Consider the following 26,693-nt stretch of genomic DNA (forward strand, 5'->3'; position numbering starts at 1 on the left):
CCTATTGACTGACCAAGCGTTGTTTCTGAGAACGCTGCTATAGCCGCCACATAAACTTTGAGCGTGGAGGGGGCCCTGCCCCCATCCAACAGCTCTTGTAGGAAGGAAAGCACCTCCGTCACATCACAGTTTGTGGGTGACACACCACGGGCTGTGCACCAGCCCGAAAACACTGACCATTTCGAAGAATAGAGTCGTCTTGTAGACGGAGCTCTAGCCTGCGTGATCGTGTTTAATACTCCTTTAGGGAGTCCAACATGTACCCGTTGATGGCCCAGACATGAAGGGACCATAGTTCCGGGTGAGGATGCCAGATCGAGCCGCGGGCCTGTGAGAGGAGATCTCTCCTCACTGGTACTGGCCACGGGGCAGTACTTGCTAACTGCATCACGGCTGGAAACCAAGGTTGGTTTTTCCAGAACGGTGCTACCAGCAGTACTGAGCATCCTTCTTCCCTGATCCGTTCTATCACCTGAGGCAGGAGAGAGACGGGGGGAAAAGCATAGAGCGGGCGGCGGGGCCACACATGGGCCAGCGCGCTCCTGCTCTTGGAGAAAAATTCTTGACAGTGAGCGTTTTCTTGAGACGCAAACAGGTCCACTTCCGCTCTGCCGAATTTCTTCCACAGCAGTTGGACTGTCTGTGGGTGTAGAGACCATTCGCCTGCCGGAACATTGTTCCTGGACAGTCTGTCCGGTCCTAAATTCAAGATCCCTGGCACGTGCGCTGCTCTGAGCGAGCGCAGGTTGCACTGAGCCCATACCAGGAGGCGTTCTGCCAGCCTGTACAGTTTCTCGGATCTGATGCCGTCCTGGCGATTTATGTAGGACACCACAGACATGTTGTCCGAACGGACCAAGACGTGGTGACCTTTTATTTGGGGACAAAAACGCGTCAGCGCGTTGTCTACTGCCAGCATTTCGAGGCAGTTTATGTGCAGGAGCTTCTCCCGTTCTGACCACTGGCCGAAGAACGGTCTGCCCTCGAGCAGCGCTCCCCATCCCGAGGTGGACGCGTCCGTGGACACCACTTTCACCCTCGAGGAAGTCCCCAGGCTTACACCTGATTGGTACCAGTCGTTCGCTTTCCAGGGTTTCAGAGCTGTAACGCATTTCTGATTGACCCTGAGGCGAAGCAAACCGGGGACTCGCGCTTTCAGCCAAAACTGCAGCGGGCGCATGCGGAGCAGACCCAGCTGGAGCACTGACGATGCTGAGGCCATGAGACCTAGCATCTTCTGAAATTTCTTGAGCGGGACAAACGCGCCGCAGCGAAAAGAGTTCGCTGTGCGTCGAATGTCTACCGCGCGCTGTTGTGATAGTCGCGCTATCATGGATAGTGAGTCCAGTTCTGTGCCCAGGAAAGATATTTTCTGACTGGGTGACAGGGAGCTCTTTGCCCAATTGACACTCAGACCCAAATCCTCGAGGTGATCGAGTAAAATGGTTGTGTGTTCTATGAGCACTGCGCGAGATTGCGCTAGAATCAGCCAATCGTCCAAATAGTTCAGCACTCGCATGCCTCTCATTCTGAGGGGTGCGAGCGCCGCATCCATGCACTTCGTAAATGTACGGGGTGCTAGGGACAAACCGAACGGCAGGACTGTGTACTGATATGCCTGGCCCTCGAAGGCGAATCTCAAATATCGCCTGTGACGTGACGCTATCTGTATTTGAAAATACGCGTCTTTCAGATCTATTGACACAAACCAATCTCCTTGGCGAATCTGCACAAGGATTTGCCTGGTCGTGAGCATCCTGAACTGTCGCTTCACAAGCACTTTGTTCAGTTGCCTTAGATCTAGTATGGGTCTGAGACCCCCGTCTTTTTTCGGTACCAGGAAGTATCTGCTGTATAGCCCTCCCTCGCTCTGATCTTGAGAGAGAGGTTCTATGGCCCCTTTGCTCAATAGTTTCGTCACTTCGGCTCGAAGTAGATGTGCTACTTCTGTTTTTACCGTGGGCGTCGGCGAAACTGCAGCGAATAGCCTCTTTCTATAATGTTCAGCACCCACTTCGAGACCCCGGGTAGCTTTGCCCATGCGTCTGCATGGATAGCTAGGGGTCGAATACGAAGCGCGCTCCGCTCGCTCAGCGATGGAGAAGCTTCGGTGTGCTGTAACACAAGCGTGTCGCTCGTGACATTTGAGGCATGGGGCGCGCTGATGACAGCGGGCAGATTGCCTGCGCTCGACTCCTCTGCGGTGGTTAACCGCGAGGGGGAGGGCTGGGCGGTTCCCGTGGGAACTGTCATGTCTATGTGTGGATGTGGGCGCGGGACAGCGGGCACATTTATCACACCGAAAGCATCGTTCGCTTGCGTGAAGCGAGTGCACGTTGGTTTCGTTTTTACAGAAACCGTGAGACATGCATAACGTGGTGTTAGTGGGCACTGGGTAGTGGGCACTTTCACCATGTTTGAAGCGCAACCGATCTGAGTCGGTTTTATGTGCGCGAGCCCTGTGTGACAGGCTGTGCTTATGTGTAGGGATGGGCACTGGGCAGTGGGCATTCTTACTACACACGAAACACCATCGGCCGTGGCCGGGACACCAGAAAATACACTCTTTTGGGGATTTATCTGGGTAGCCGTGAAAACGGCATTTGTGTGCAGGCAAGCGGGTGACAGAACCGACTTGTTGGCTGCAGAAAACACTGGAACAGTCACATTTTCTGGAACTGGACGAGCGAATAGCTTTGGTGTGAGTCCGGCCGCAGCGGGACTGGAACACCGTCGTTTTCCTAGCTGTGCTAGGACGACTTCGGGGCCTCGGGCTTCACCGTGATCCTAGGTCGCGAGCCGCGTCCTGCGGGGCGGCGACCGGATGAGCGGGAGCACGGTCTCGCGCTTCTGGCCTGGCGGCGCTGTGAAGTGGAGGCAGTGGACGGTGGCTGTGGCTGTGAGCTCTGAGCAGACGGTTTCGCACGGCCTGCTGCAGAGCTGGAGCGCTTCGGGAGGAAGTGCTTCATAGCCTGAGACGCTTTCTGTACCTCTGCGAATCTCTCCGCGAAATCCTTGACGGAGGATCCAAAGAGGCCTGTAGCGGAAAGCGGGGCGTCGAGGAACGCGGTGCGTTCAGACTCGGCCATTTCCGAGAGCGTCAGCCAGAGATGTCTCTCAGACACGGTGAGAGAAGCCATAGTCCGTCCAATGGCTTGTGCTGCGGACTTAGTAGCACGAAGAGCGAGGTCCGTGGCACTCCTTAAGTCCGGCACGCAGATCGCGTCAGGTCCTTCCTCGTCCAGCTTACGGAGGAGATCGGCCTGGAAGATCTGGAGCGTTGCCATGGTGTGCAACGCTGACGCAGCTTGCCCGGCGGCGGAGAAAGCGCGGTGGAGCAAGCTTGACGTCGTGCGGCAAGCTTTAGAGGGTAGGGCCGGCTTAGCGCGCCGTCCAGCGGAGGGCGGGCATAAGTGGGCCGCTATCGCCTCTTCAACCGGCGGCAGCGAGAGGTATCCTTTGTTCTTGGCATCGTCAACGGCGGAGAATGCCAAAGAAACAGCAGGACGCACTCTAGCAGAATAGGGGGCGCTCCAGGACTTGGCGACTTCTTCGTGTAACTCAGGAAGAAAGGGCGCCGGTCTGGACACAGGCGAAGCGCGCTCCCCAGGCAGGAAAAATCCATCCAGCCGGTTGTGAGCGGGCTGCTCAGGCGAAGACCACTCGAGGCCGAGGCTCGCCGCGGCCTGTGCGAGTACTCGCATGAGTTCCGTCTCAATGGAAGCTCTCTTGCCTGACGATGTGCGGGCAGGGGGTGCGGGGTCCTCAGAGCCCGCCCAATCCTCACTGCCTGACGCCAGGATAGAGCAGGAATCATCCTCTCCCAGCAGGGCTTCCTCATCCGCGATATCAACGGAAGCGGCGGCAGACGGCGGCCGCTGTCCGTCAGGAAGCGAAACAGAAGAAGCCGGGGAAGCAAGCGGGCGAACCGGCGAGCTTTGGCGGCTGAGGGAGGGTTCCGGGGCCCGCTGGGCACGGCGCTTTTTACGGCGCGACGCCGCGGCGGGCGGGGGAGCAGTCTCGGTGAAGACGGCTAGGCGAGTCCTCAGAGTCGCCATTGCCATCAGCTCGCAGTGAGGGCATCCGCCGTCAGCGAGCGCGAGAGCTGCATGTTCCTCACCCAGGCAGGAAACGCAGATCAAGTGGCGGTCCCCGTCGCTGAGTGTGGCTCTGCACGAGCCGCAGGAAGGCATCTTTAAAAAGACGCTAGCTCTTTTAGAAATGTGTGTCGCGGCGGCGACACACACACACAGAAATACAGTGTAATAAAAGAGAAGGATATAAGCGCCGGAAAGCGCAGCAGGAAGGCAGGAAGGCGGCGCGGCCAGCGACTTCAGTGACTCGTCCCGCTGAAGGTGCTCTCTCTCGACGGCGCGGCTTCTAATCCAGCTCCAGCGATGCGTGTGCTTCGCTTGAAGGATGAAAAATCAGATAATAGCTGCCTGCGAGCGATATTTATAGGCCTAGACCACGCCCATTTCGGCGGGACGTGACGCAGCGGGCGCGAAGTGCCCTGATTGGGTCTGACGTCACGCCAGGCCTCGCTCGATAGGCTGCTGCAGTTGCCGCAGAGCAGCCAATAGGCGCGCGAGCTGTCTCGCCTATGTCTGCATTGCTGCTGCAACGCGTTTTGCATTATTACAAAATTAAGGATAATTTTTGGCTTCAATATCTCGCGGAAAAGGATTTTCCCCTAGCGTAAGATATCTTACGCAGTACGAGAGACCTCTCGTAAGAGAACGGTGTTGTGTAAACAGCCCCTAAGAGAGTTAAAATAACAGTGAAGCAGTGTTAAAGTTATAACTAAGATATAATTAAGTTATAATTAATTATTCAGTGATTAACTGAGTGATAATTGACAATTATTGAAGACACCTGATGTTAACATGCAGAATCACTGAAGGAGAAAATCACACAGTTATGTTGATCAGTGTTTGCTTTAGTTGGGCCCTTGACTTTTTATGTAGCCTTATTTTAACACTTTTGAGTGTGGTCAAATAAACTCGCAGGAGACATCTGTCAGTGCAACACTTCTGGAGGTTGTGAATTTGTGGTTTCACAAGCACAAACTTAGTAGCCTAATAAAAGCTCCATGGTGCACACACACATATAGCAACACAATGTGTTAATGATGTGATGAAAAAAAATATATAAATGAAAAAAAAGAAATAGACACATAAAAATTACTCTGAGGACACTGTATTGGGTCACTTAAAAATAACTATATTTCATTATGTTGGAATTGTTTTCTCTGACAAATAATCAGTAGCTACAATAGCTGGGTTTCCATCCAAACGTAGAGTTTAGAAATTTTGTGTTTCCATCACTCGTTTCTGATGCGATACTTCAAAATATGCATAAAAACAGGGTGATGGAAACATTGCTAATGAGAGGATAAATATATGTTTGTATTGATTTGTGTGGAACTGTTCATTTTAAAGCACTTTGTTCAGTGTCAGACATAATACTTCTTTATGGACTTGGTTGGTTTCTGGACGCCACTGTACAGTTCAGCTCACTTTCTGATCCAGAGCAAAACACAGTTTTACACAAGAGATCTTTCTGATCGCTTCTTCAGCTGTGTCATAGAGTCAGGACTAAACACTCAGTTGAAGAGATCAGAGGAAGTAACCAACCAGAGGAGGAGCTGATGATGTTTAAAGGAAGAGCTGTAACTATATGTAATGAAGAGGAAGACTGACAGAAACACAAAATGGCTGATAAGTGTGATCTGTGTCTGCTGGGACTGATCATTCTCTCTTCACTTCTCACAGGTAAAGAAATCTGTATTTTCTCTAAAGACATTTAGTGGAATTAGTCTGGAAAGAGTTCATTTGAACATGCTCAGTTTATTCTTGCACACATTCACGTTGTGATCTCAGAGTTGTGTATTGATACACACAGATCATACTGTATTATTCCTGATACTGGACATAGTGTCACTCAAACATCTGATGATGAAGAATTATCTTCATATTAAGAGTGTAAGGGTGGATTTCCTGCAGAGGTTCAAGCTGCAAGACTGCCGAATGACTAAAGAAAAGTTGTCAGCAAGATGGTAGAAAACTGTACATTTCTTGTCTATTCCACCCACTGCTACTTATACCAACGGCGGAAATAAGCGCTGTTACAATAGATTAATATGTGGGAGAGCGTTGCTATAGAGAGTGATGATATTGTATTGCAATATGTAGCACTTCAGAGTCAATACCAAATCAAAACTATTTAGCACATTATTTATAACTGAAAAGGTTTAATGACAAAATATAGTTATAGTTATACTTAAAATAGTAACAAAATAGATTAATGAGATGATGATAACTTATACCATTATAGCCAGCATGTAAATGTTTCCTGAGAGAGAGAGAGAGAGAGAGAGAGAGAGAGAGAGAGAGAGAGAGAGAGAGAGAGAGAGAGAGAGAGAGAAAGTAAAAGACAAAGAAAGGAAGTAAAGAAAGAGAGCCAGAGCATAAAAATAGACAGAGCAACAGTTTCAATCTTTTTTTATCCTTTCCTGACCATGTGACTTTAACCCAACTGTGAGACGTTTAAACTGACCAATCAGGTAATTCGAACTTCCCCCACCGTACTAAAGGTGTGACAATTCATCGACCCCCAAAATACTCACATTTTGGCCTACAGGACTTGATCACTATCTGTGTCTTTGGGAACTCCAAATGGTCCGTGTGGTGGAAAGAGTGGGTAGAAAAACAGTGAAGATTATTTCAATTCTACAAGAGTGTGTCAGTGATTTGAACAGCTCTCTGATAAAGACTAATAGTTTATTCAGGAGAGTGTGTTGTTTGCTTTTAATGAGGAAAAAACGGTAACTATATGATTAATCATGTACTAATACCTGGATTAATACTTAATTCAACATGAACTAATGATAATTGAAAGCATGAACTAATCATGAACCAATGAAGAGTTATCCTGAACTACGATGGAGTCATTATGGATTCACGCATGAATAACGGCAGCTTTAACAACATGTTAGTACATGTTTGATAGTTAATGCATTCATTAACATTTGTGGGCCAAAATCCCTCCTGCAGTGTGTGCAAACCTGGTGAAAAACTACAGGAAACGTTTGACCTCTGTAATTGCAAACAAAGGCTACTGTACCAAATATTAACATTAATTTTCTCAGGTGTTCAAATACTTATTTGCAGCTGTATCATACAAATAAATAGTTAAAAAATCATACATTGTGATTTCTGGATTTTTTTTTTTAGATTATGTCTCTCACAGTGGACATGCACCTACGATGACAATTTCAGACCCCTCCATGATTTCTAAGTGGGAGAACTTGCAAAATAGCAGGGTGTTCAAATACTTATTTTCCTCACTGTATATATATATATGTGTATATATATATATATATATATATATATATATATATATATATATATATATATATATATATTAGGCTATATAGCAAAAAAACAGAAGCAAGCAAATCTACTGGCAATGTAGAAAAAAACTGCGTATAACAATAGCCTACTAAAGCATGTTAGCAATATCAGCTAATATAACTAGTAGCTAATGTTAGCATCTTACCTGCTGCACTGTCTGCTGCTTTCTCGTTGTCAGACCGATAGCACTCCTTTGACTGGTGACTTTGTGTGTGAGGCTACATAAATGTTACAACGCTGTCATTAAGTTGAAGTTATCATATTATAAAGTACAGTACTCGCTCCTGCTCACTCGCTCTGTTTGGTTTCATTACGCTCCTCCTTAGCAGTGGGAGCTCCCTCTGCTGTCCATAAGGTGCCTCTGCGCAGCAGCCATTTTAAACCCAGCCTCCAGTATTTGGGCCACGCCTCCTTATTTGCATACACTCCTCAATCCTCAATCCTCAAATGCCCAATCCTAAATCTTCAAATACCCAATCCTAAATCCCCAAATCCCCAATCCTAAATGGCTAAATTATTAAATGCCCAATCCTAAATACCAAATTCCCAATCTTAAATCCCTAAATGCCCAATCCTAAATCCTAAATAGCTAAATGACCAAATGCCCAATCCTAAATACAAAATGCCCTATCCAAATGCCCAATCCTAAATACCAAATTCATTTTCGACTTAGACTTTTAGTTTTCGACTTAGACTTTTAGTTTCAAATTTAGACTTTTAGTTTTCGTTTAAGACTTTTAGTTTTAGACTTTTAGTTTTCAATCTGACCCAATAATCCCTCCATACACAGTATGATAACCGACTCAGAAATATAATGGTTTACGGTATTAAACAATTATTAAATATAAAAACTGTATTATTAAATTATGGTTATTATTATCATCAGTTAAAATGACAGTTAAATGGATGAAAACAGTTTTTTTGGAAACATTTGTATGTTTTGTTTATTAAAATTTAAATAAAACATGTCTAATCAACTGAGATCAATAATTGATTATGAATTAGAATTAGATTAAAGGAGTAGTTCACTTTAAAATGAAATTAGTCCATGATTTACTCTCCCTCAAGCCATCCTAGGTGTATATGACTTTCTTCTTTCAGTCGAATACAATCAGAGTTATAAGTCAAGTCACCTTCATTTATACAGCGCTGATGGTTGCAATCCACTGCCATTAAAAAGCTCAGAAGCATCAGAGTGTTTATTAATATAACTCCGATTGTATTCGTCTGAAAGAAGAAAGTCATATAGCCTACACCTAGGATGGTTTCAGGGCTGATAAATCATGGGGTAATTTTCATTTTAATGTGAACTACTCATTTAACAACTTATTTTTTTATCATTAATAATTTATTAAAATGTTCAAGAGCAATAGACTTCTAAAAAATCCTTTTTCTTTTTATGATTTAAAACAAATATATTATCCAAAACAGTGTTAATCAAATAAAAGTTTAACATTTTTTTATCCGTTTATTTTTTTGGCAAAGTGCTGCAAAACAGATTTACTCAATTAATCCGTGGACAAAAAATTCCTTAAATAATGTTTAAATAAATTGTATTATTATTGTTGTTGTTAATATTATTATGAGAAGTACATTCTATTGTAGGCCCACAATAGTTATATATTTATGTCATCATTTCTTCTAACGTTAGTTAAACCAAACTTTTATTTTGATGGGTTGTAGTGAAGTCCTGTTTCAGAGTGTATTTGACAAGGTTTTTCTCAAATAAAATGATGAAAATGCTCACTAGGCGTTCTCTCAGAGCAGCTCTGGAGATGTTCATGTTTTCATGTCCTCATTATGTTTGTGAGATGCTGAAAACACCATTAGCGCGTCGCGTACTTGAGTAGACGAAACGGCTCATCTCATTCGCACTGATTCACACAGACACGCAGATTATACATTTATATAGCAGTCTCTTGTGCTTTAAAGGAGTCATGACCTCGTGTTACCTTGGATACCCAACGCTCTATTATAGTCTTTCAGGCACTTCAAAAAAAAAAAAGTGGAAAAAAAAATAAACACAGAGCTCCTCAGACCCTTATTTCTAAAGGCATTATTGTCTCGCGAGATCTGATGCGATGTTTTGGCTGTCGTGGACGGTCATTATAATAATGCAAATGAGGGGCACGTTGATTGGTTGCAGGAAGGAGGGGGGTTGACAGCGTTGCATGCTCGTAGTTTCTTTTGCCCTTGATCAGTGAGGCGATACACAGCGCGAGCGCCTCCGCATTTACGCGTGTATTGAGTGTGCGCTCCGAGCACAGGATAACGGCTGACAGGACAAGAAAGTCAGTTTTTCTGAAGTGAAAGACTTTATTTCAGCGTACACTAATGTCACTGTCTGGTAGTTCCTATTGTGCTGGGGTTTCTGAAGTAGTCATAATTCATCTCTCATAACATAACATGCTCTAAACACGCACGCAGAGTGGAAAAGGAAGAGCGGAGGCGCGGGGAGCAGAGCGCAAATTTGAACTATATCGATATATGCGATATGGTCTAGCAAACAGTTTTAGCCACTGACCATGGACTCCTGTACCATCACTACTGTTGTGTAAAACAAAGTGGAAAGATGTGGATAGCATTCGTAGAGTCCATTCACCGTGTTTATCTCGAAGCTAACGTTAGCCTACATACAATAGCCGCATTAGCAGTTAGCTGATGTTTGTTAACGTACACACAGTAGAGCAATAAAAACACAGTCTTACCGTTTCAATTTCAGGCAGGTCTCTGATGGTGGGGATGGCACCTTTTCCCAAACGGAGCTTCGAGGCCAACTTCGCCTGATATTGTCCCAAATTACTAAATGAATCCTGTGTAAAATGTTTAGCGCAGACACCAAACGTTAGGCCAGTTGAAAGGGTTGTTGGGACAGCGTCATTAAAAATGAATTTCATCCACTGATCCCTGATAGTTTTGTCCGTTTTGGGTAGAGAAAACACATTAGAATGCTGTTTATGGCAGTCAACCACAGAGCAACGCAGGTGTGCACTTGGTTTCTCCATCTTTCTTTGCTGAATGAATATGAGGGGGAGAGGGGTAGGGCGTGGCTTCCTGCTGCGCTGTCCATAAATGGCATATCCTCCACCGTCGTGACGTCAAGCCAGGGTAGAAATCAAAATCTCGTATTTGAGTGCGCGTGCACGTGGGATATTTTACAAACCCTGAGGTAAACAAACGCTTCACTTTTAAATATCGGCTTCCCGGCCAGTGTATAATCGTTAGGCAATCATAACATACATTGATTCTCGTGGAAAAATGCAAAATGTGGGTCATGACACCTTTAATATATAACCTACAGACCGATGTCGCAGTTTGATTTATTGTACAGCTTTACTTTTATGTGTTTTACGTGACATCTGCCTTACTGTAAATTCCATTTTCATGATAATGAAACTCCGGGATTCCCTCTGCATCACAGAAATCCTTCGGCCTTAAAGGGATACTCCACCATTTTTTCATATTAAATGTTATTCCCTTAACTAAGACAAGTTGAAACATACCTCTCTCGTCTCAGTGTGTGCTCTCAATCGCTCTGGCGCGCGGTGACACTTTGATAGCACTTACCTTAGCCCAGTATATTCAATGGTATTTGACAGCAATGAATTTAGAAGTGACCAAACACATCAACGTTTTCCCTATTTAAAAACAGTTACACGAGTAGTTATACGACCAAGTATGGTGACACAAAATAAAATGTGGCGCTTTTCTAAGCGGGTTAAAAAGGATAACTATAATGTATGGCGGAATAGTACTTTTAGTACTTTGACTCGGCGCAGTAAAAAGTCACACCTGATCCTCTTCCTCTCACTTCTGTCAAGCAGAGGCATTTAAAGTATCCCTTTAAATTATAAATGGGACATATCTTAATCTGCACGGAGGGATGGTGTTCCCGAACATGTTCTATGTGTTTCCTCCTTTTGCAGCCAATTTGCATCCACAATTTTTGCAAACTGAATATGCTCGAGCCTCGAGGACAACCACTCATTCGTTTTTCTATATCCAAAGTATCCCCATACTTACCGGGGGTTCGCCTCACGTGTGTGTGTGTAAAGAATCTGTGTGTGAAAGTCTCACTAATGACACTGATTTACGACGTGGATGGATACGAGCGCTCTCTTCCTGGTTACGCGGGGACTTTTATTTTGTCGGAACGCAGCTATACAGTGGAGTGCTTCAGAGTGCGCGCGCGCCGCGATCCAGTCTTGCATCAGCCATCATCTTCAGAGAAAACGAGCCGTGAAATTCCCTGACTAAATGCAGTTTTGATCTTTTATGTTCCTTGAGTGTTTAAAGTAGTGTGCGTCCAGAGAGAAAGTGAGTATTGTAAATTTTACTGTTACTCGAGCTGAGTTTATTGTTGTTTGCTGAGATAGAAATGTGGAAAGAGTTATGACACAAAATGGATGCTAATGTGAAGTATTGAAGTATTTGAGTTTTCATCCAGTACAGTGTTCATGTATAATTATTATACATGTAAGCTGTGTATTATGTTTCATGTTCTGCTGTATTCAATGGCAACATTGTGTTGATGTTTTGGGGAAGCCAGTAGTTTTAATGCCATTTATGTTGTTTTGAGTGTGATTGTGATAAGAAAGAAGCATTGTTTGTTAGAGCATATCTTTTATTTGTTTGTTACAGACCACTTCATATGCTGACACTTCTAAGGACATAAAGCAAAGGCCATTAGGATCTGGCTTCTCCTCTTCACCTGCTTGTATAAATAAATCTGTTTAACTGGATTCCTTCTCCGACTTTAGTGTTCTTACCGGTGTGGTGAATAATATGGTTACTCCGATGTATTGGGTCCGGGCGTAGGACCCAAGCAATCTGATTGGCGCAAAGCCCGTTTTATGGGTAATCGCTCTAGTGCCTGGTTACAAATCATACAAAATCATTTTATTATAGAAGACGTTTGTACTACGTTATAACGAGTCATTAATGTATTTTAAATTATACGTTTCATATACTAGTATTTAACCGAAGCTTTAGATTGCGAAATTAAACATTTCTCGTTGTTAGTGTGTTTTTTAGTTAGCTAGATAGTAGCATAGCATACAGCTAACGTTATCCGATGATTGTGCTGTGAGACTGCCTTACCGTATTCACAGCCATTCGTAATGCAATTATAATTATATGTCATTGTTTTTTATCGCAATAATCAGCGCAATATGTTACAGGTACACTTTTATTTATTAAAAGAGCCATAAGATGTTTATTTGTGTATATTACTGTTTTTCTTATTAACAGTTTAGACATTTAAATAAATCACAAAATGCTAGCTATGTTTTGTTGGTATAAATATTAATTGGTTGTCTAGACTTGACTAAAGAACACTGTAATACAATTATGGAATCACAATCTTAATGTAATTAATCAAACCCCTTAATTCATATAATAATCTTTTATTTTAAAGAAATAACATAAGTATGTTTTGTGACGCAGTTATTTGTTATTAAGCAATAGGCATAATATGCTTTTTTTTATTACAAGCATGTAATTTGTGAACTAATGCATATGATTAATGTCATAATTAATTCAAATACAGAACATCATACAACACAATAACATTTAATGTAATAAAATTAGAGAACCAAAACTTATATAAAAATTTAATTAAATTACACAATACAATACATAATGAATTCAACTGAATTATTAGATGTAATATACTACATTTTTATTGTAAAAATTATTTTATTTTATTAACCTACAAGCAAAATGCACATCGTTTTAGGACATTTATAGAGCTTTTTAAAATACACAACAATACACTAGGTGTCATGGACTGACTTGAGGGAACTCTGCAAAAACACACAAACATGCTGCAACACGTCACGTGCAACTGCACACTTGCACAGTCTTTAGTGCTATGGAACATCACTCACTTGTTTTGCTTTGGTATACAAGCCCAAAGGTGCAACGCAGCAGACGTAGTTAGCTCGTTGAACCTGGGTGTCATGGATGGACTGACTTGAGGGGACTCTGCAAAAACACACAAACAACATGTCATGTGCAACTGCACACTTGCACAGTCTTTAGTGCTATGGAACATCACTCACTTGTTTTGCTTTGGTATACAAGCCCAAAGGTGCAACGCAGCAGAAGACGTAGTTAGCTTGTTGAACCTGGGTGTCATGGATGGACTGACTTGAGGGGACTCTGCAAAAACACACAAACAACATGTCACGTGCAACTGTACACTTGCTCAGTCTTTAGTGCTATGGAACATCACTCACTTGTTTTGCTTTGGTATACAAGCCCAAAGGTGCAACGCAGCAGACGTAGTTAGCTCGTTGAACCTGGGATGTTGTGACATTAAAAGGCTATTTTAATGACACACTCCACAAGATAAGATATATCAGCCCAAAAGTGACTGAAACCTTCCGTTCGTCTCAGTATTATAAGGCTGATCTGTACAACAAAAGATAAAAAAAAGTAATTACTTAATGAGTTAGTTTAAAGAGTTAGTTCACCAAAACATATAAAAAACAGCCATCAGTTTCTCCCAAATGATACCAGGGTGAGAAAATGTGTTTTTTTTTGGCGATATAAAAAATTTGAGTACTTATTTGTACCATCACGATCCCATAAAATGCTTACCTCAGGAATCAATTCACACATTAAAAGGTCGATATGTTCAAGCTTTATGTCCTTCTTTTGCTCAAACACAATGTTGTCGATGTGTCCTAGAAGTTCCTCAACATGTGCTGACAAGGCTGGATGAAAGCTCTTAGGTTTTACCATGTTCCCAGTCTTCATTTGCCACCATTTGTTCCACGTGGGTTTCACAGAGCCTTTCACAATTCCTTGAAACAACTCCTGAAAAAAATATTTAGTATAGCAAACAATATCTAGCCACTTTAAATTTTGTAAAGTCTTATATGTACCTGAATTTCAGTATCACTGACAAGAGAACAAATTCCTTTTTTTTCCACCTCCTCGACTGTCCTAAATTTAAAAAATCATCGATCTACTTGATTTATTAAACTTTTAAGTTGATTTATATGAATGAGGACACACATTTTACACATACCTTTTATACGTCATATGCTGAACAGCATATGCTGCCATTGATGATGCATGATATCTTCTCAGATGCCACAGATCGTCTACCTGTATCACCTCGTTTTTCATAGAGGTCCATTTGTCCCTCACCTCCATTTCTGCCATCTAATGCAATAAACACAGTTGTTAAAGTAATGTAGATAGAAATAAAATAAAATAAAATAAATAAATAAAAGCATTTATTTAACTTGTAACTGTACAAACCAAAACCCCACAGTTGTTAGAGTCAGCCAGCCTCCACTGTTCTGGGTACTCAACAGTCCATTTTCCCAAGTCCCAAGTATTTCGGAAGGCATTGCTTTTGTACAAAAGAAAAAAGAAATTAATAAATGTACATAAGTAAATAAAGATCACAATTTTAACATTTACAAAGCACATAATACCAAAGTATAGCCAGGTCCATCGCAGAAATTGACTTGTAGTTGCCACTGGGGTCGTAAACTCGAATACGATTCAGCAAACCATCCAAGACCTTTACAACATAAACAGAAACCGCTTTAACCAGAGTAACAACTGTTGAGTAAAAATGTATTTTTTTAACCACACATACCCACAAAATTAAGTGATTTCCCTTTTCGGGGCTCTGTCCACCAACAATTCTTGGAATAAGGACTGTGTCATTCTCATCAAGGTCCTTTAAAATATTTTTAAGTAAATAAGTAAGTAAATGTGTCCCCTGCCACTGAAATTTAATTAATAGATTTTGATTTACCTTCAGACAAGAAATGTGACTGTCATCCACATGTTTCTTGATAGTGAAGGATCGCCACCAGAGAACGAACGTGTGCACCTGTAAAGCAGTTCCACCATGTGCTTTACAGAGCTGTGCAATCCTTGTGTCAAGAATCTAAAAGAAATAGTAGATTTCAATAAAATGTTGTTGAATAATATAAGTACATATAGGAGGTTCGTGTACAAATGACCATACAAATAAGCTGCCATTGGACGCATATGGAGGGCTCGCTTGAGTCCCAAAATTTCTCCAATCATGCATTCATGTCTATGTCTCAGCACCCTCTAACAGAATCCGCGGTTTCGAGAATATCCGAGAAACTTTATTTTTCGACCCAAAAAAACTATAAGGTTTATAGATTTATACCCTTATAGATATTTTGGGTCGAAAAATAAAGTTTATCTGATCTTCTTGAAACTCTGGATTCGGATAGAGGGTGCTGAGGCGCAGACAGGAGTGCATGATTGGAGGCTCTAGAGCCTTCCAGAGCTGAGATATGGAGATTCCACAAAGCATTTATTCCATTGGTGCAAATAGAGACTCGCATACAGTGAAATTTTGGGATGAAATTTGGCCCTTTTTGCTGCTTTTTGTTTGGACGTTTTCTGGAAACCGGGACTAATTAGAGCAGTGGTCTCAAACCGGTTCCACGGAGGGCCTAGTGTATGCAGGTTTTCTCTTTTACCTTGAACCAAACTGATTGAGTAGGTCATTAATTGGTTAAGATCTCCCCTCACCTGGTAGTCTAGGTCTTAATTGGGCACTAATTGAAGGGAAAGACCAAAAACCTGCATACACTAGGCCCTCCGTGGAACCGGTTTGAGAACTCTGAATTAGAGCTATTACAAATATGTCTCAAAAATGTTATCAAATTAAAATTCTAACGTCGTCATTCAGCCATGGGAAACTTTTCTTCTGTGGACACAGTGTCTCGAAATCTTCAACTGTGGCCTGGCATCTCGGAAACTGAATGAGTGGCCGCTTTCTGTCGGTTTCCTCACTCAAAATTCTCATATACATTTCCTAGAAAAAAAAAATGCTTTGTAATTGTCTTACATATATAATATTATATAATATATAACAGACTTCCATTTATTTGACATCTTACCTCTTCTAGCTCCAAGATGTGAAAGCGATCCACTGAAAACTGATTTTTTTTTTCAATTTCTGTAAACACTTTTGGATCAGTCACAAATCTTTGTCAAAGTTACTTATTCAACTTTTTTAAAAGCAAATCAAATGAAGCATACCTGTGCGTGATGCATCACCTCCTGCCATGTCTGTCTTCAGGCAGTAAGAATCATGGTCATCATGAATATTCACTGAAAAAGGTTGTATATGTAATATTTTAAATTTGCCATAAACATTTACTTCAAAAAGTGGGCCATCTACTGTAATGTACTGCCTTACTCACCATTCAGGTTAATGTCACGCCGCAGGAATGGTTTGAGTTGGGACACATTGGTTTTCTGGCGGAGAATGTTGCCTGATTTGTCTGCAAGTGTAGCAACCCCTTTTTCGGTAATGTCTTTGACTACAAAAGGGCCTGTCCAGTTCCCCTCTAAACGTCCACCTTTGCGTCCCTCTTTTCTTTTGTTTGCTTTGAGTACCTCCTCTCCTTCGTGGATGTGAAATGATTTCACATTTTTTCTTTTCCGGGACTCGTACTCCGCCTTTTGCTTCCCCTGTGCTTTTTCAATGTGATCCCGCACCTTTTGAAAATAATGTATATTAAACAGACTTAATAGAATACCTTAAATAATGTGAATTATTACTTAATTATAGTTCATACTACAGACAATCACCTTTTCCTGTACTGCTGTCACCTCTACTATCCGTGTGGGCATTACAATATTCGGATCCTCTGCTACAAAGCAATCTGTCTCAGATACTACCTTTGTGTTTAGAAGCTCTGGCGTGACTGGGTGCCGGTGAAACATCAAAAAGAATGGTGTATACTTTGTAGAGCCCTAAAAAAAAGTTACATTTACATAATCAATTGCATATAATCATTTATTTTTTAAGCAGTTCCAATCACCTACTTTGAGGTGTTGATGGCATGCACCACATCCTCCAGTTTTTCGTCCCAGTCATTCTGCACGTCATTGCAGTACTTTGACAATGACCTCTTTATAGTCTGATTAGTCCTCTCATCCTGTCCATTTGACTGAGGGTGGTAAGCTGATGTGACACACTGCTTCACACCCAATACCGTAAATATGTCCTCATTTAGCTGTTATCAAAAAGGTATGCAAGACATGGTAGATTCTTATAACATATAGCCTAAAAATGTAATAATAAAATCTTCTTAACTAAATAATAATAACCTGGTTCACAAACTCCCTCCCCTGGTCTGTGATTATTCTTTCAACTATTCCATTTGCATTAAATGCTTGTAAGACTCCTGTAGCCACCTCAACTGCGGTCTTACACTTCAGGGATTTGGCGAAAACCCATTTGGTGAAGAGGTCAGTCATTGTGAGGACATAAATGTTCCCCTGAGGACTGGTTGGAAATGGTCCCATCAAATCCATTCCTATTACAGTCCAGGCTTTAGTGACCTTGATAGGGTGCAACACTGGAGCCACTGTTTTAATAGTATCAGTACGCTGACACTGTGGACATTGGGCAATCAAAAAAAAAATTCGTAGGTGTTTGTAACATTACAAACAACAGAAACACATTACTTTGTACAACTACATCAGGGGTCTCAAACTCAACATAGGATCTTGAGGACACGACTTAACACCATTAAGTATTTATTATAATATGATCTTGTGGCCTCAATATAATATGTCGTGGCCTCTACATAACATACCAATAAGTTAATTATTTACACTTGAGTGGCTGTATGAAACTATCTTGTGGTTCGGGAATTTGAGTCTACAATTATCTTACCCACTGCGTGACGTCTGAAAAGATGCCTTGCCAATAGTATGTGCTTGCAATCTTATTGCATGTCCTTGTTCTCCCCTGATGTCCACCTGTAGCTGGGCTGTCATGGCAGTCCCGAAGGACTCGTTCCTTCTGTTGCTCATCCATGACAACTAGACGGTTTGATCCGTCTGCAGTCTTGTAATAAAGATGTCCACCTGTGTTAGAGACATAAAGAGGTAATGTGAGGGAACGCAACACACAGTATATAAATCATGTTATTTACTGAAGAAAATGTTATGTAAAATTAGTTGTTTTATCATAAGCAAACGTAGCGGATACTGTAGATCACAGAATACATAACACATTAAAAGGCAATGATATTTTTCTACTTCCCCTGCACAATGAACTTCTTAGCAGAACGCCTGACAATTCTCTTCCGTCCGGTGTCGGCGTTCCCTTGGTAAACTCCACGCTCCAGGTACTCCTTCACCTAAGCATGCAACGCAAACTGTAACATAACTTTAACGCAAAGCAAAAGTAATGATATTAGGTTGATTAAACGTATTAATTGTGCAGTCAATCGATCAAAAAAATTAACTAGATTAATTACACTTTTGTTCTGATTAATTGCGATTGATCGCAATCATAAACACTCAAGTTTCAGTAACACTTTATGATAACGTTCAGTTGTAAGTCATTTATAAGTGATTAGTAAATGATTAACTAATCATTTACAAAACATGAATATGCGTTTTCATACATGATCAATAAATAATGTTTTTTTTTTGTATGTAGCAATTAGAGGGTGCAGAAAGTGTTGTAAATGCCTTGAATACACATACAGATCATTTGTAACAGGCAGGGGCGTTTCTAGGTTTTAAAAACATCAGGGGCTGGGGAGGGCTAATTAGATAACATGATTCGATGCAGAGAATAATGTATATTGTAGGCCTATATAGACTGGTTGAAAAATTCAGCCTTGGCACTGTAGCCACACAGCCCACATTACCTCACAGACACGCGCATTAAAATGTGACGTAGTTAGGGGGGTTCGGGGGCATGCTCCCCCGAGAAAATTTTGATTTCTCGGACCTACATAATGTGCATTTTAAGACGTTTACAAAGCAGAAAGCCAAAAAAAAAATGGATAAACAATAGCTTTAAAAGCATGTCAGTAGCATAAATTATTTGTCAAGCAGTTGACAGGTGAAATATTCGAACACATTCGAGGACCATACAAATATAACTTATATATAACTTATAATTATATATTTATACTTATGAATTTTGCTTATAGTTTCTGTAATTAGCAAAGAACATTTGTGTTAAATAGGAATACATTGTAATAATGTTAATCAAGCGGACTAAATCACACGACTACACAGCAGTTCACATGCACTCACAATAAAAATACATTATAATTTAAAACAAAGACAAGCTCATTATACAATGGAAATAATATTACAGATCTAGACAAATTTAGTTGCTTATAGTTAAAAGAATGTCATGAACGATCATTTAGGCTAGATGTATTGATTGCATTAATGCGTGATATTGAAGCCTCAGCACATGGCTGACACGACAGGAAAAGGCGTTTTTCTGAGTTGTATATTCTGACATATAGGCTACCGTGACAACATCTCATCTGACAGAGGACTGTGCGGCGCTGCTGACTGCGTTATTTATAAAAAAAATTAATTGCTGTGAGATTGTTTGCTGTTGCGCGCAAATCCTGGAGATATTCTAGGCTGAAATCACTCAAGTGGTGCGTCTCTGTGTGAGACAGATTTCAACAATCACCAGTCAGAGACAGCAGCAAAGCCAAAGCACAATGAAAATAAGGCAACTTATGATTTACATGGTTTACATAGGCTATTGTCCGGTTTCATATTTGTCTGTCAACTTCTCAAAATACATTCGGGGCTACACTCAAAACATTCGGGGCTGAAGCCCCGGCAAAATCGGCTGGTGCCGCCCCTGGTAACAGGTAAGTGTAACACAGCTGTCTTTTGTAGTGTATAGTGTATAGTGTAGTGTGTACTGCAGTGTAAGTGCTGACTGGTGAGGGTATAGACAGCTGTCTTTTGTAGTGTATAGTGTATAGTGTAGTGTGTACTGCAGTGTAAGTGCTGACTGGTGAGGGTATAGACAGCTATCTTTTGTAGTGTGTAGTGTAGTCTAGTGTGTACTGCTGTGTAAGTGCTAACTGGTGAGGGTATAGACAGCTGTCTTTTGTAGTGTGTAGTGTAGTGTGTACTGCAGTGTAAGTGCTGACTGGTGAGGGTATAGACAGCTGTCTTCTGTAGTGTGTAGTGTAGTGTAGTGTGTACTGCAGTGTAAGTGCTGACTGGTGAGGGTATAGACAGCTGTCTTTTGTAGTGTGTAGTGTAGTGTAGTGTGTACTGCAGTGTAAGTGCTGACTGGTGAGGGTATAGACAGCTGTCTTTTGTAGTGTGTAGTGTAGTGTGTACTGCAGTGTAAGTGCTGACTGGTGAGGGTATAGACAGCTGTCTTTTGTAGTGTGTAGTGTAGTGTAGTGTGTACTGCTGTGTAAGTGCTAACTGGTGAGGGTATAGACAGCTGTCTTTTGTAGTGTGTAGTGTAGTGTAGTGTAGTGTAGTGTGTACTGCAGTGTAAGTGCTGACTGGTGAGGGTATAGACAGCTGTCTTTTGTAGTGTGTAGTGTAGTGTGTACTGCAGTGTAAGTGCTGACTGGTGAGGGTATAGACAGTTATCTTCTGTAGTGTGTAGTGTAGTGTGTACTGCAGTGTAAGTGCTGACTGGTGAGGGTATAGACAGCTGTCTTCTCTGAAACATATGGAGTCTTTAACCACTGTTCACCTGATGTGAGCAAAATACAAAAAAATGTAACAATGAACATTTATGAAACGCATATTCATGTTTTGTAAATGATTAGTTAATCATTAACTAATCAATTGTAAATGACTTATAACTGAATCTACACAACATACATAAATAATGAACATATCACTTATTAATCATTTATGAATGTTTCATAAATAATTTGTTAACCATTTACTAATCACTTGTAAATGGCTTGTAACGAAATTTACAAAACATACATAAAATGTTAGTATATCACTTGCTAATAATTTATGAATGTTTTGTAAATTATTAGTTCATCATTAACTAACCACTTATTAATGACTTACAACTGAACGTTATTATACAGTGTTGCCCAAGTTTCTATTCGTTTTTTACTATATTTTATCATTTAATAACTTCACATTTAATCTCCAGATTAATGTAGAAAGAACATAAAATAACTAAATAAAGACATTATACGTTAAATACTTGTTATATTTAACAAGTTAAATACTTGTTATAATATAAATACTTCATATAAATGAAGGCCAGTATCACTGGTACTAATACAGCTACTGATGTCTTGATAAATATGGGAAATACAAAGAAATTGAATAAAGCGATCAAACACGCTGCATTGCATAATTTATAAATTATATATAAATGAATCCTTTTTAAAGCTACAAAGGTTCTTTAGTTAGGAGCAGTGAGTAATTTTCTGTTCCCATTGTTATTTGATTGACCTCGAGTGAGACAGATATATTGGGTGCTGTCCCTTTAAGACCTGCGTTGCCGACTGCCAAGTGCCAACTGCTGCGCAGTGCGCACCAAAGGTGCGCGTCTGTCAGGACACGTGTGTCTTTTCGCGCTCGAATGTTTTAAAATCATTTGCTTTAATAGCATGATCAATGTAACGCTAGTTAAAGGATGACAGAAAAAAAAAATAATAACTTGGATAGCACGAGTTATTAATGTATAAATATATTAATATATTCAATGCAACTGTGCGCAAGTGCTCAAACTCGTTTTGATGTATTTATGCAAGTGCTATAACGTTAACGTTACACGAGCTGAGGCCTTTAATTTTTAATTCTTCATTCGGAAACAAAGACTTTCGTCCAAATTGTATGAGGCCTATAACATTGCAAATAGTTTTTCCGAAAGAAAAGCATGCTCATGCATGAATTATGAACTTAGTTTTAAATATCTATAACGGTAAAACAAATATTACAGGCCGATAATTGTGCTAATATTAAAATATAACTACAATTAAACATTATTAAAATACACAGGGTGATGGATATACTTACTGAGATGTTGGATGATGAGGGGGGGGGGGGGAAACAATAATTAATATGAAGTTAAATTGATAATTAAATTGTATTTTTGAAATAAGTAAGGTAAGTGTATTGGTCGCAGAGATGAAATTGTCCAGAAATGTTTGGTCACAGAGATGAAACTGTCCAGAGAAATGCTCAGATGTACAAAGATGAAATTTTCGCAGAGATACTTGGTAGAATTTCTGACGAAAGGGACCTGTGAAACATGAAAATCGTATATATAGTCCCGCATTTAAAAAAAAAAAGTGATAAGGCATTCTCATTGGTCAGTTTCAAGTGTCTTTAAAAATGACAATATTTTATTGATGAGTCGCGTTAAATTGTTTTTAAAAACCTGTGTAACATATATATATATAGTGCCCTTTCGATGTGTGCAAAAATATTGTAGATGGTAAAGAAACGTTATCTCTTATAGTTTTTTTTTTGTAATGTACACATCTTTGCATTAGAATATATAGAACAGGTGCATAAAAGAAATACAAATACAACAAGAAAAATTATAATCAAAGTATTACAGTTTTTCTCGATTGTTTAAATACATTTCTTGAAACTATGCCTCGTATTCTCAAAACTGTAAACACAAATCCATAACGTCTCACCCAATTCCCCAAACATCCTATTTTCAGGTCAAAATGAAGCTCTACACTCAAAACCATTCACTCTTGCTGAAAAACAAAACTTTGCCCTCTGACAGGACACACAAGCCCTCAAAATCACACACACTACAACATAGTCTAACACACTGGTCCAATAAATTCAAAACAACATTTCCAAAACTGGTAAGTTATGTTGCTTGTGGTTCCCCCATCACAAACCTTTCCATATGATGAACACAAAAGACACAACCAGTGGATACATTGGCACATTTTTATTCATACACAGAAAACACACTCACAAAATATTTTTTTTTCCTGTTTTACTCAGTCAAACATAAGTCACCAGGCTACAACGTTAAAGATAAATAGCCTAAATACTTTAACGTTATATAAAGTTATAAAAATAAACTTTGCCCGCAGCCAAAACGATTTGCCAGGGAACAAATTATAGATTAATGATATCACAGATCGTCCGTTAGACATAGCCTACACAAGACGAATTATATCTCATGTTTAACCACTCCACTAGACTAAGTGGCAAACTTCAGCAGCTCTGGCCGTGGTAAGGCTCTGCCAGGCGGGATACATGAGCTTTGAGCGCCCGTTGATTCCTTTGGATCTCACATCTCCGAAAACGTCAGATCAAATTTTTAAATAGGCGCTATATGTATAAACAAACAACATATTTGAGATTGAAACAACTACATTATCGATTGAAAAACTCTTAAAACTACATTTCGTGACACATTAACAGTAGTATTTTTAAATTTCGCGGTCTTTCTCCTGCTATTGACGCAACTTGAGGTTTTAAATATTAGCTATAGAATATACACAATTTACATATACAATATAACATTTAGTTTAATCTTACCTTGCATATAGCAGCGGGATTTAGCATTCTACATAAAGCTACCACATAATAACACTAAAACAGCTCACGTTAGCTACAAGTTATCGCGAGAACAGATTTAGATCAGGCATACTACTGGCATACTAATGGGGTCCTACGCCCGGACCCAATACACCGAGTAACCGTATTATTCACCACACCGGCACACCCGGACCAGCTTCACCTCATTAGCAACAGCTAGCACCTTACAGTCCTTAGCCCCTCAGCTACAATCTGTGTTGTCCGTCTCCATATTTTTTGTGTTTTTCGCGTGTCTGTTCTCCCGGCCTTCAATCAATCAATGCTGCAGTTTCCGGAGCACGATGTTTTACCTATAGTAGGCTATTTCATTTTTTTAATAATGTTTTTTTTTTTGTTTTACTCAGTAACGGATATGATTTAAAATGTAGCGAATTACAATAACAAAACATACTTAAGTAAAAGTAAAATTACAGATTTTAAAAACTACTTAAAAAAGTAGAAATACACAAAAAAACTACTCAATTACAGTAATGTGAGTAAATGTAATTCGTTACTTTCCACCTCTGAATTTCAATACCTCAATGTCCTAGAGCACAAATGCAATGTGGAGCGAACGTGATCACTTACACACACACGTGCGCGCTGTGATAGAAATATTTTATGTAATGGGTATTTTCAACATTAAATGTACAAAGAAACGCAGACTAAAGGCCATTGCACACCGAGTCCGAAATTCGCATCCGAAATTTTCGCACGTAAAAAAAAAAATTCGCCCTCACGTTATGTCAATCATGCTTGCACACTGTCTACGAAACTTTCGTCCGTAAAAAAAAAATTCGGATTGGGTTCGATTTTCTGCGTTTTTCGCATCCACAGCCAGTGTTTTGTGAGGTTTTTTGAAAATTCAGAGCCACCATACAAGCGAACGACAAAATCCAGAATGACGTCTGACAAGTTGATACACTTCGTCTCGCAGCACAAGTACTGTATGAAAAACAAAATGCGGATTACAAAGACACTGAATAAAATATAACCTGTATACAACTGTTCTGTCTGCCCAGCGCTTCTGCCGGCCGCGCGCGCGTGTGTGTGTGTGTGTGTCCGTTCATAGACATACTGCCAGTTTCTGTTCAGGATCGATTGGTTCACGGAAATTGGTGGTCTTCTTTTTAATATGTGGCTCCAGTATCGCTAGCAAAGCATCAAACTGTTCCACTGACATTCTGAGGTAAATTTTGAATCGTTTGGGATAATTTCGCAACTCCTTGATAAGGAGGTGAAACTCTCCTTCCTCTCGGCGCTATCTCAGGATTGGATGGACCCAATATTTCCTCTTTCTTTTTCTCTTTTTAAGAAGAAAGAGGGCAACAAATTCATCCTCACTGCTTGACGAATCCATTTAGTATTTTTTGCGTTTTTTTTTCCGCAAAGGTTTAATAAATACGCATCGGACTCAGTGTGCAAGGTTTCTGTGCGTGACGAATTTTACTGCTGACGAACACGAAAAAACGCATACGAAAATTTCGGACTCAGTGTGCAATGGCCTTTAGGATGCTCAGGTCAAAGGCCATGCTTAACCAAAAAGTGCTTAACACAGTAGAACTAACAGTCATATGACTGGCTCAGATCATTATAAACCAATCACCAGAACAAATCACAGTGAAGACTTGAGTGACATTGATTTTTACTCGACTGTATGATATAAATGTACATGTATCTTTCTATTCAGGAGACTCACTTGGTTGTTGTGGCCAGTGATCTCCCGGCCGTGAATAAAACTTCATTTCTACAAAGAGCAGCTTGGGAGTCGTGTCAGGTATTTGCTGTGCAGCTGAGAAACAGATTCTACGCTCAAAAGAAAACAAAAGAACATCTATATGTGATTGAAGTAGTAATAGAAGTACTAAAGATTCTATGCTCAAAGACCACCGTAGAGACAGTGATAGTGTTGAAGACTATAGAGCCGCCCTCGGGGTGAGGCTGTAATACTCTGAGTTAGTGTAGGGGATCTATAAATTTGTGTTTAAATTGTGAAGACTTTTATTTTGACGTTTGACACGGGCGCCGCCATTTTGGGTTATGACGAGTCGCACGAGGAGAGAGTGGAGAAGAGCAGCGGCAAGCTGAAAAATGAATGTCGATCTCGGGTAGTCAGTCACGATAAAAAGTCGAGTTTAGACCAAGCGGTAACCTCCCCGTCTCTCTCTTGAAACCAACACGGACGTGAGTTAAACTGCAATTCGTTGACTGACCGCTTGAGGCTGGTGTCAAAAGTGAGTCAAATCTGTATCTCCCCCATGTTAAAATGCCAAATTTTACAGCAGAAAAAAACGTGTTTACAGCCTGGTGTCTGTATGTTTTTTTTGGTCTATACAGTTAATTTTGCCCTTCATGACAACTGTGAGGGCGGTGATTTTTTTTTTTTTATAACTCATCCGTTTAGTTGATTAATATATAAAGTTCTGCATAATTAAGGGTGTGTCTATGGAGCGAAATATGTGCCATAATTTAACAAACAAATCCAGCATTTTGCAAACAAACTCAATCTACTTCGCAAAGGAAAACTCGACTCGCAAACAAACTCGATCCGCTTTGCAAAGGAAATCATCGCAAACAAACAGAAAGCAATGTGCAAGCACAAAGGTCACAAATGCGTGCAGGCAGATTTTCTCACAAATGCGTGCAGGCAGATTTTCTCACAAATGCAGTTGAGCAACTTCCTCCTCTAAAACAGTAGATGGCGCTAAACTATAGGCTAATTTAGCGCTAGTCTCCCAGGAGAAGCACTGATTTGAAACTTGCCTTTGCCTACAGCTGAGGAAAATGACCGGTGAACGGGTGTGTTTCTGTCTTATTTGATCTATAATTAACCTTTTTGAGGTTTTCTATTGCCAAACGTTTATTGCATATCTAGACAGAAATCCACATTAGCACCATAAATTTGTGATTATGTCTACACTTGAACGA

General features: G+C 40.6%; 2 protein-coding genes across 3 annotated transcripts in view; both read right to left on the minus strand.

Annotated features, from left to right (window-relative positions):
- LOC311287692 (uncharacterized protein) overlaps positions 1–26,693 on the minus strand; it is a 412,610-nt gene that overhangs the window by 71,270 nt on the left and 314,647 nt on the right. The window lies entirely within an intron of this gene.
- Positions 13,288–18,596, minus strand: LOC311301048 (uncharacterized protein). Of its 2 annotated transcripts, XM_084425882.1 has the most exons (16): positions 18,115–18,596; positions 17,022–17,186; positions 16,631–16,928; positions 16,467–16,538; positions 16,325–16,383; positions 16,102–16,239; positions 15,196–15,330; positions 15,034–15,117; positions 14,867–14,955; positions 14,679–14,781; positions 14,452–14,588; positions 14,306–14,366; positions 14,019–14,237; positions 13,655–13,829; positions 13,478–13,577; positions 13,288–13,400 (listed from the first exon to the last, which is right to left on the minus strand). In XM_084425882.1, the coding sequence occupies exons 1-14, from the start codon at positions 18,256–18,258 to the stop codon at positions 13,734–13,736; spliced, it is 1,800 nt and encodes a 599-aa protein (XP_084282008.1). In that variant the 5' UTR covers positions 18,259–18,596; the 3' UTR covers positions 13,288–13,400; positions 13,478–13,577; positions 13,655–13,733. The 2 variants fall into 2 exon arrangements, with proteins under 2 accessions (XP_084282008.1, XP_084282009.1); XM_084425883.1 differs by lacking the exons at positions 13,288–13,400; positions 13,478–13,577; positions 13,655–13,829; positions 14,306–14,366 and having other exon boundaries at positions 14,107–14,237.

Source organism: Rutilus rutilus (genome assembly GCF_951802725.1).
Source record: "Rutilus rutilus genome assembly, chromosome: 1".
NCBI lineage: Eukaryota > Metazoa > Chordata > Actinopteri > Cypriniformes > Leuciscidae > Rutilus > Rutilus rutilus.

Bases quoted from the DNA above. Each gene is read 5' to 3' on its own strand.
- LOC311301048 (XM_084425882.1), bottom strand. From the start codon at position 18,258: ATGGATGAGCAACAGAAGGAACGAGTCCTTCGGGACTGCCATGACAGC. The intron at 16,240-16,324 runs GTAAGATGTCAA...TTTTTTTTCTAG, and splicing joins ACATCTTGGAGCTAGAAGAG to GAAATGTATATGAGAATTTT. The intron at 14,238-14,305 runs GTACATATAAGA...TATTTTTTTCAG, and splicing joins TCAGTGATACTGAAATTCAG to GAGTTGTTTCAAGGAATTGT.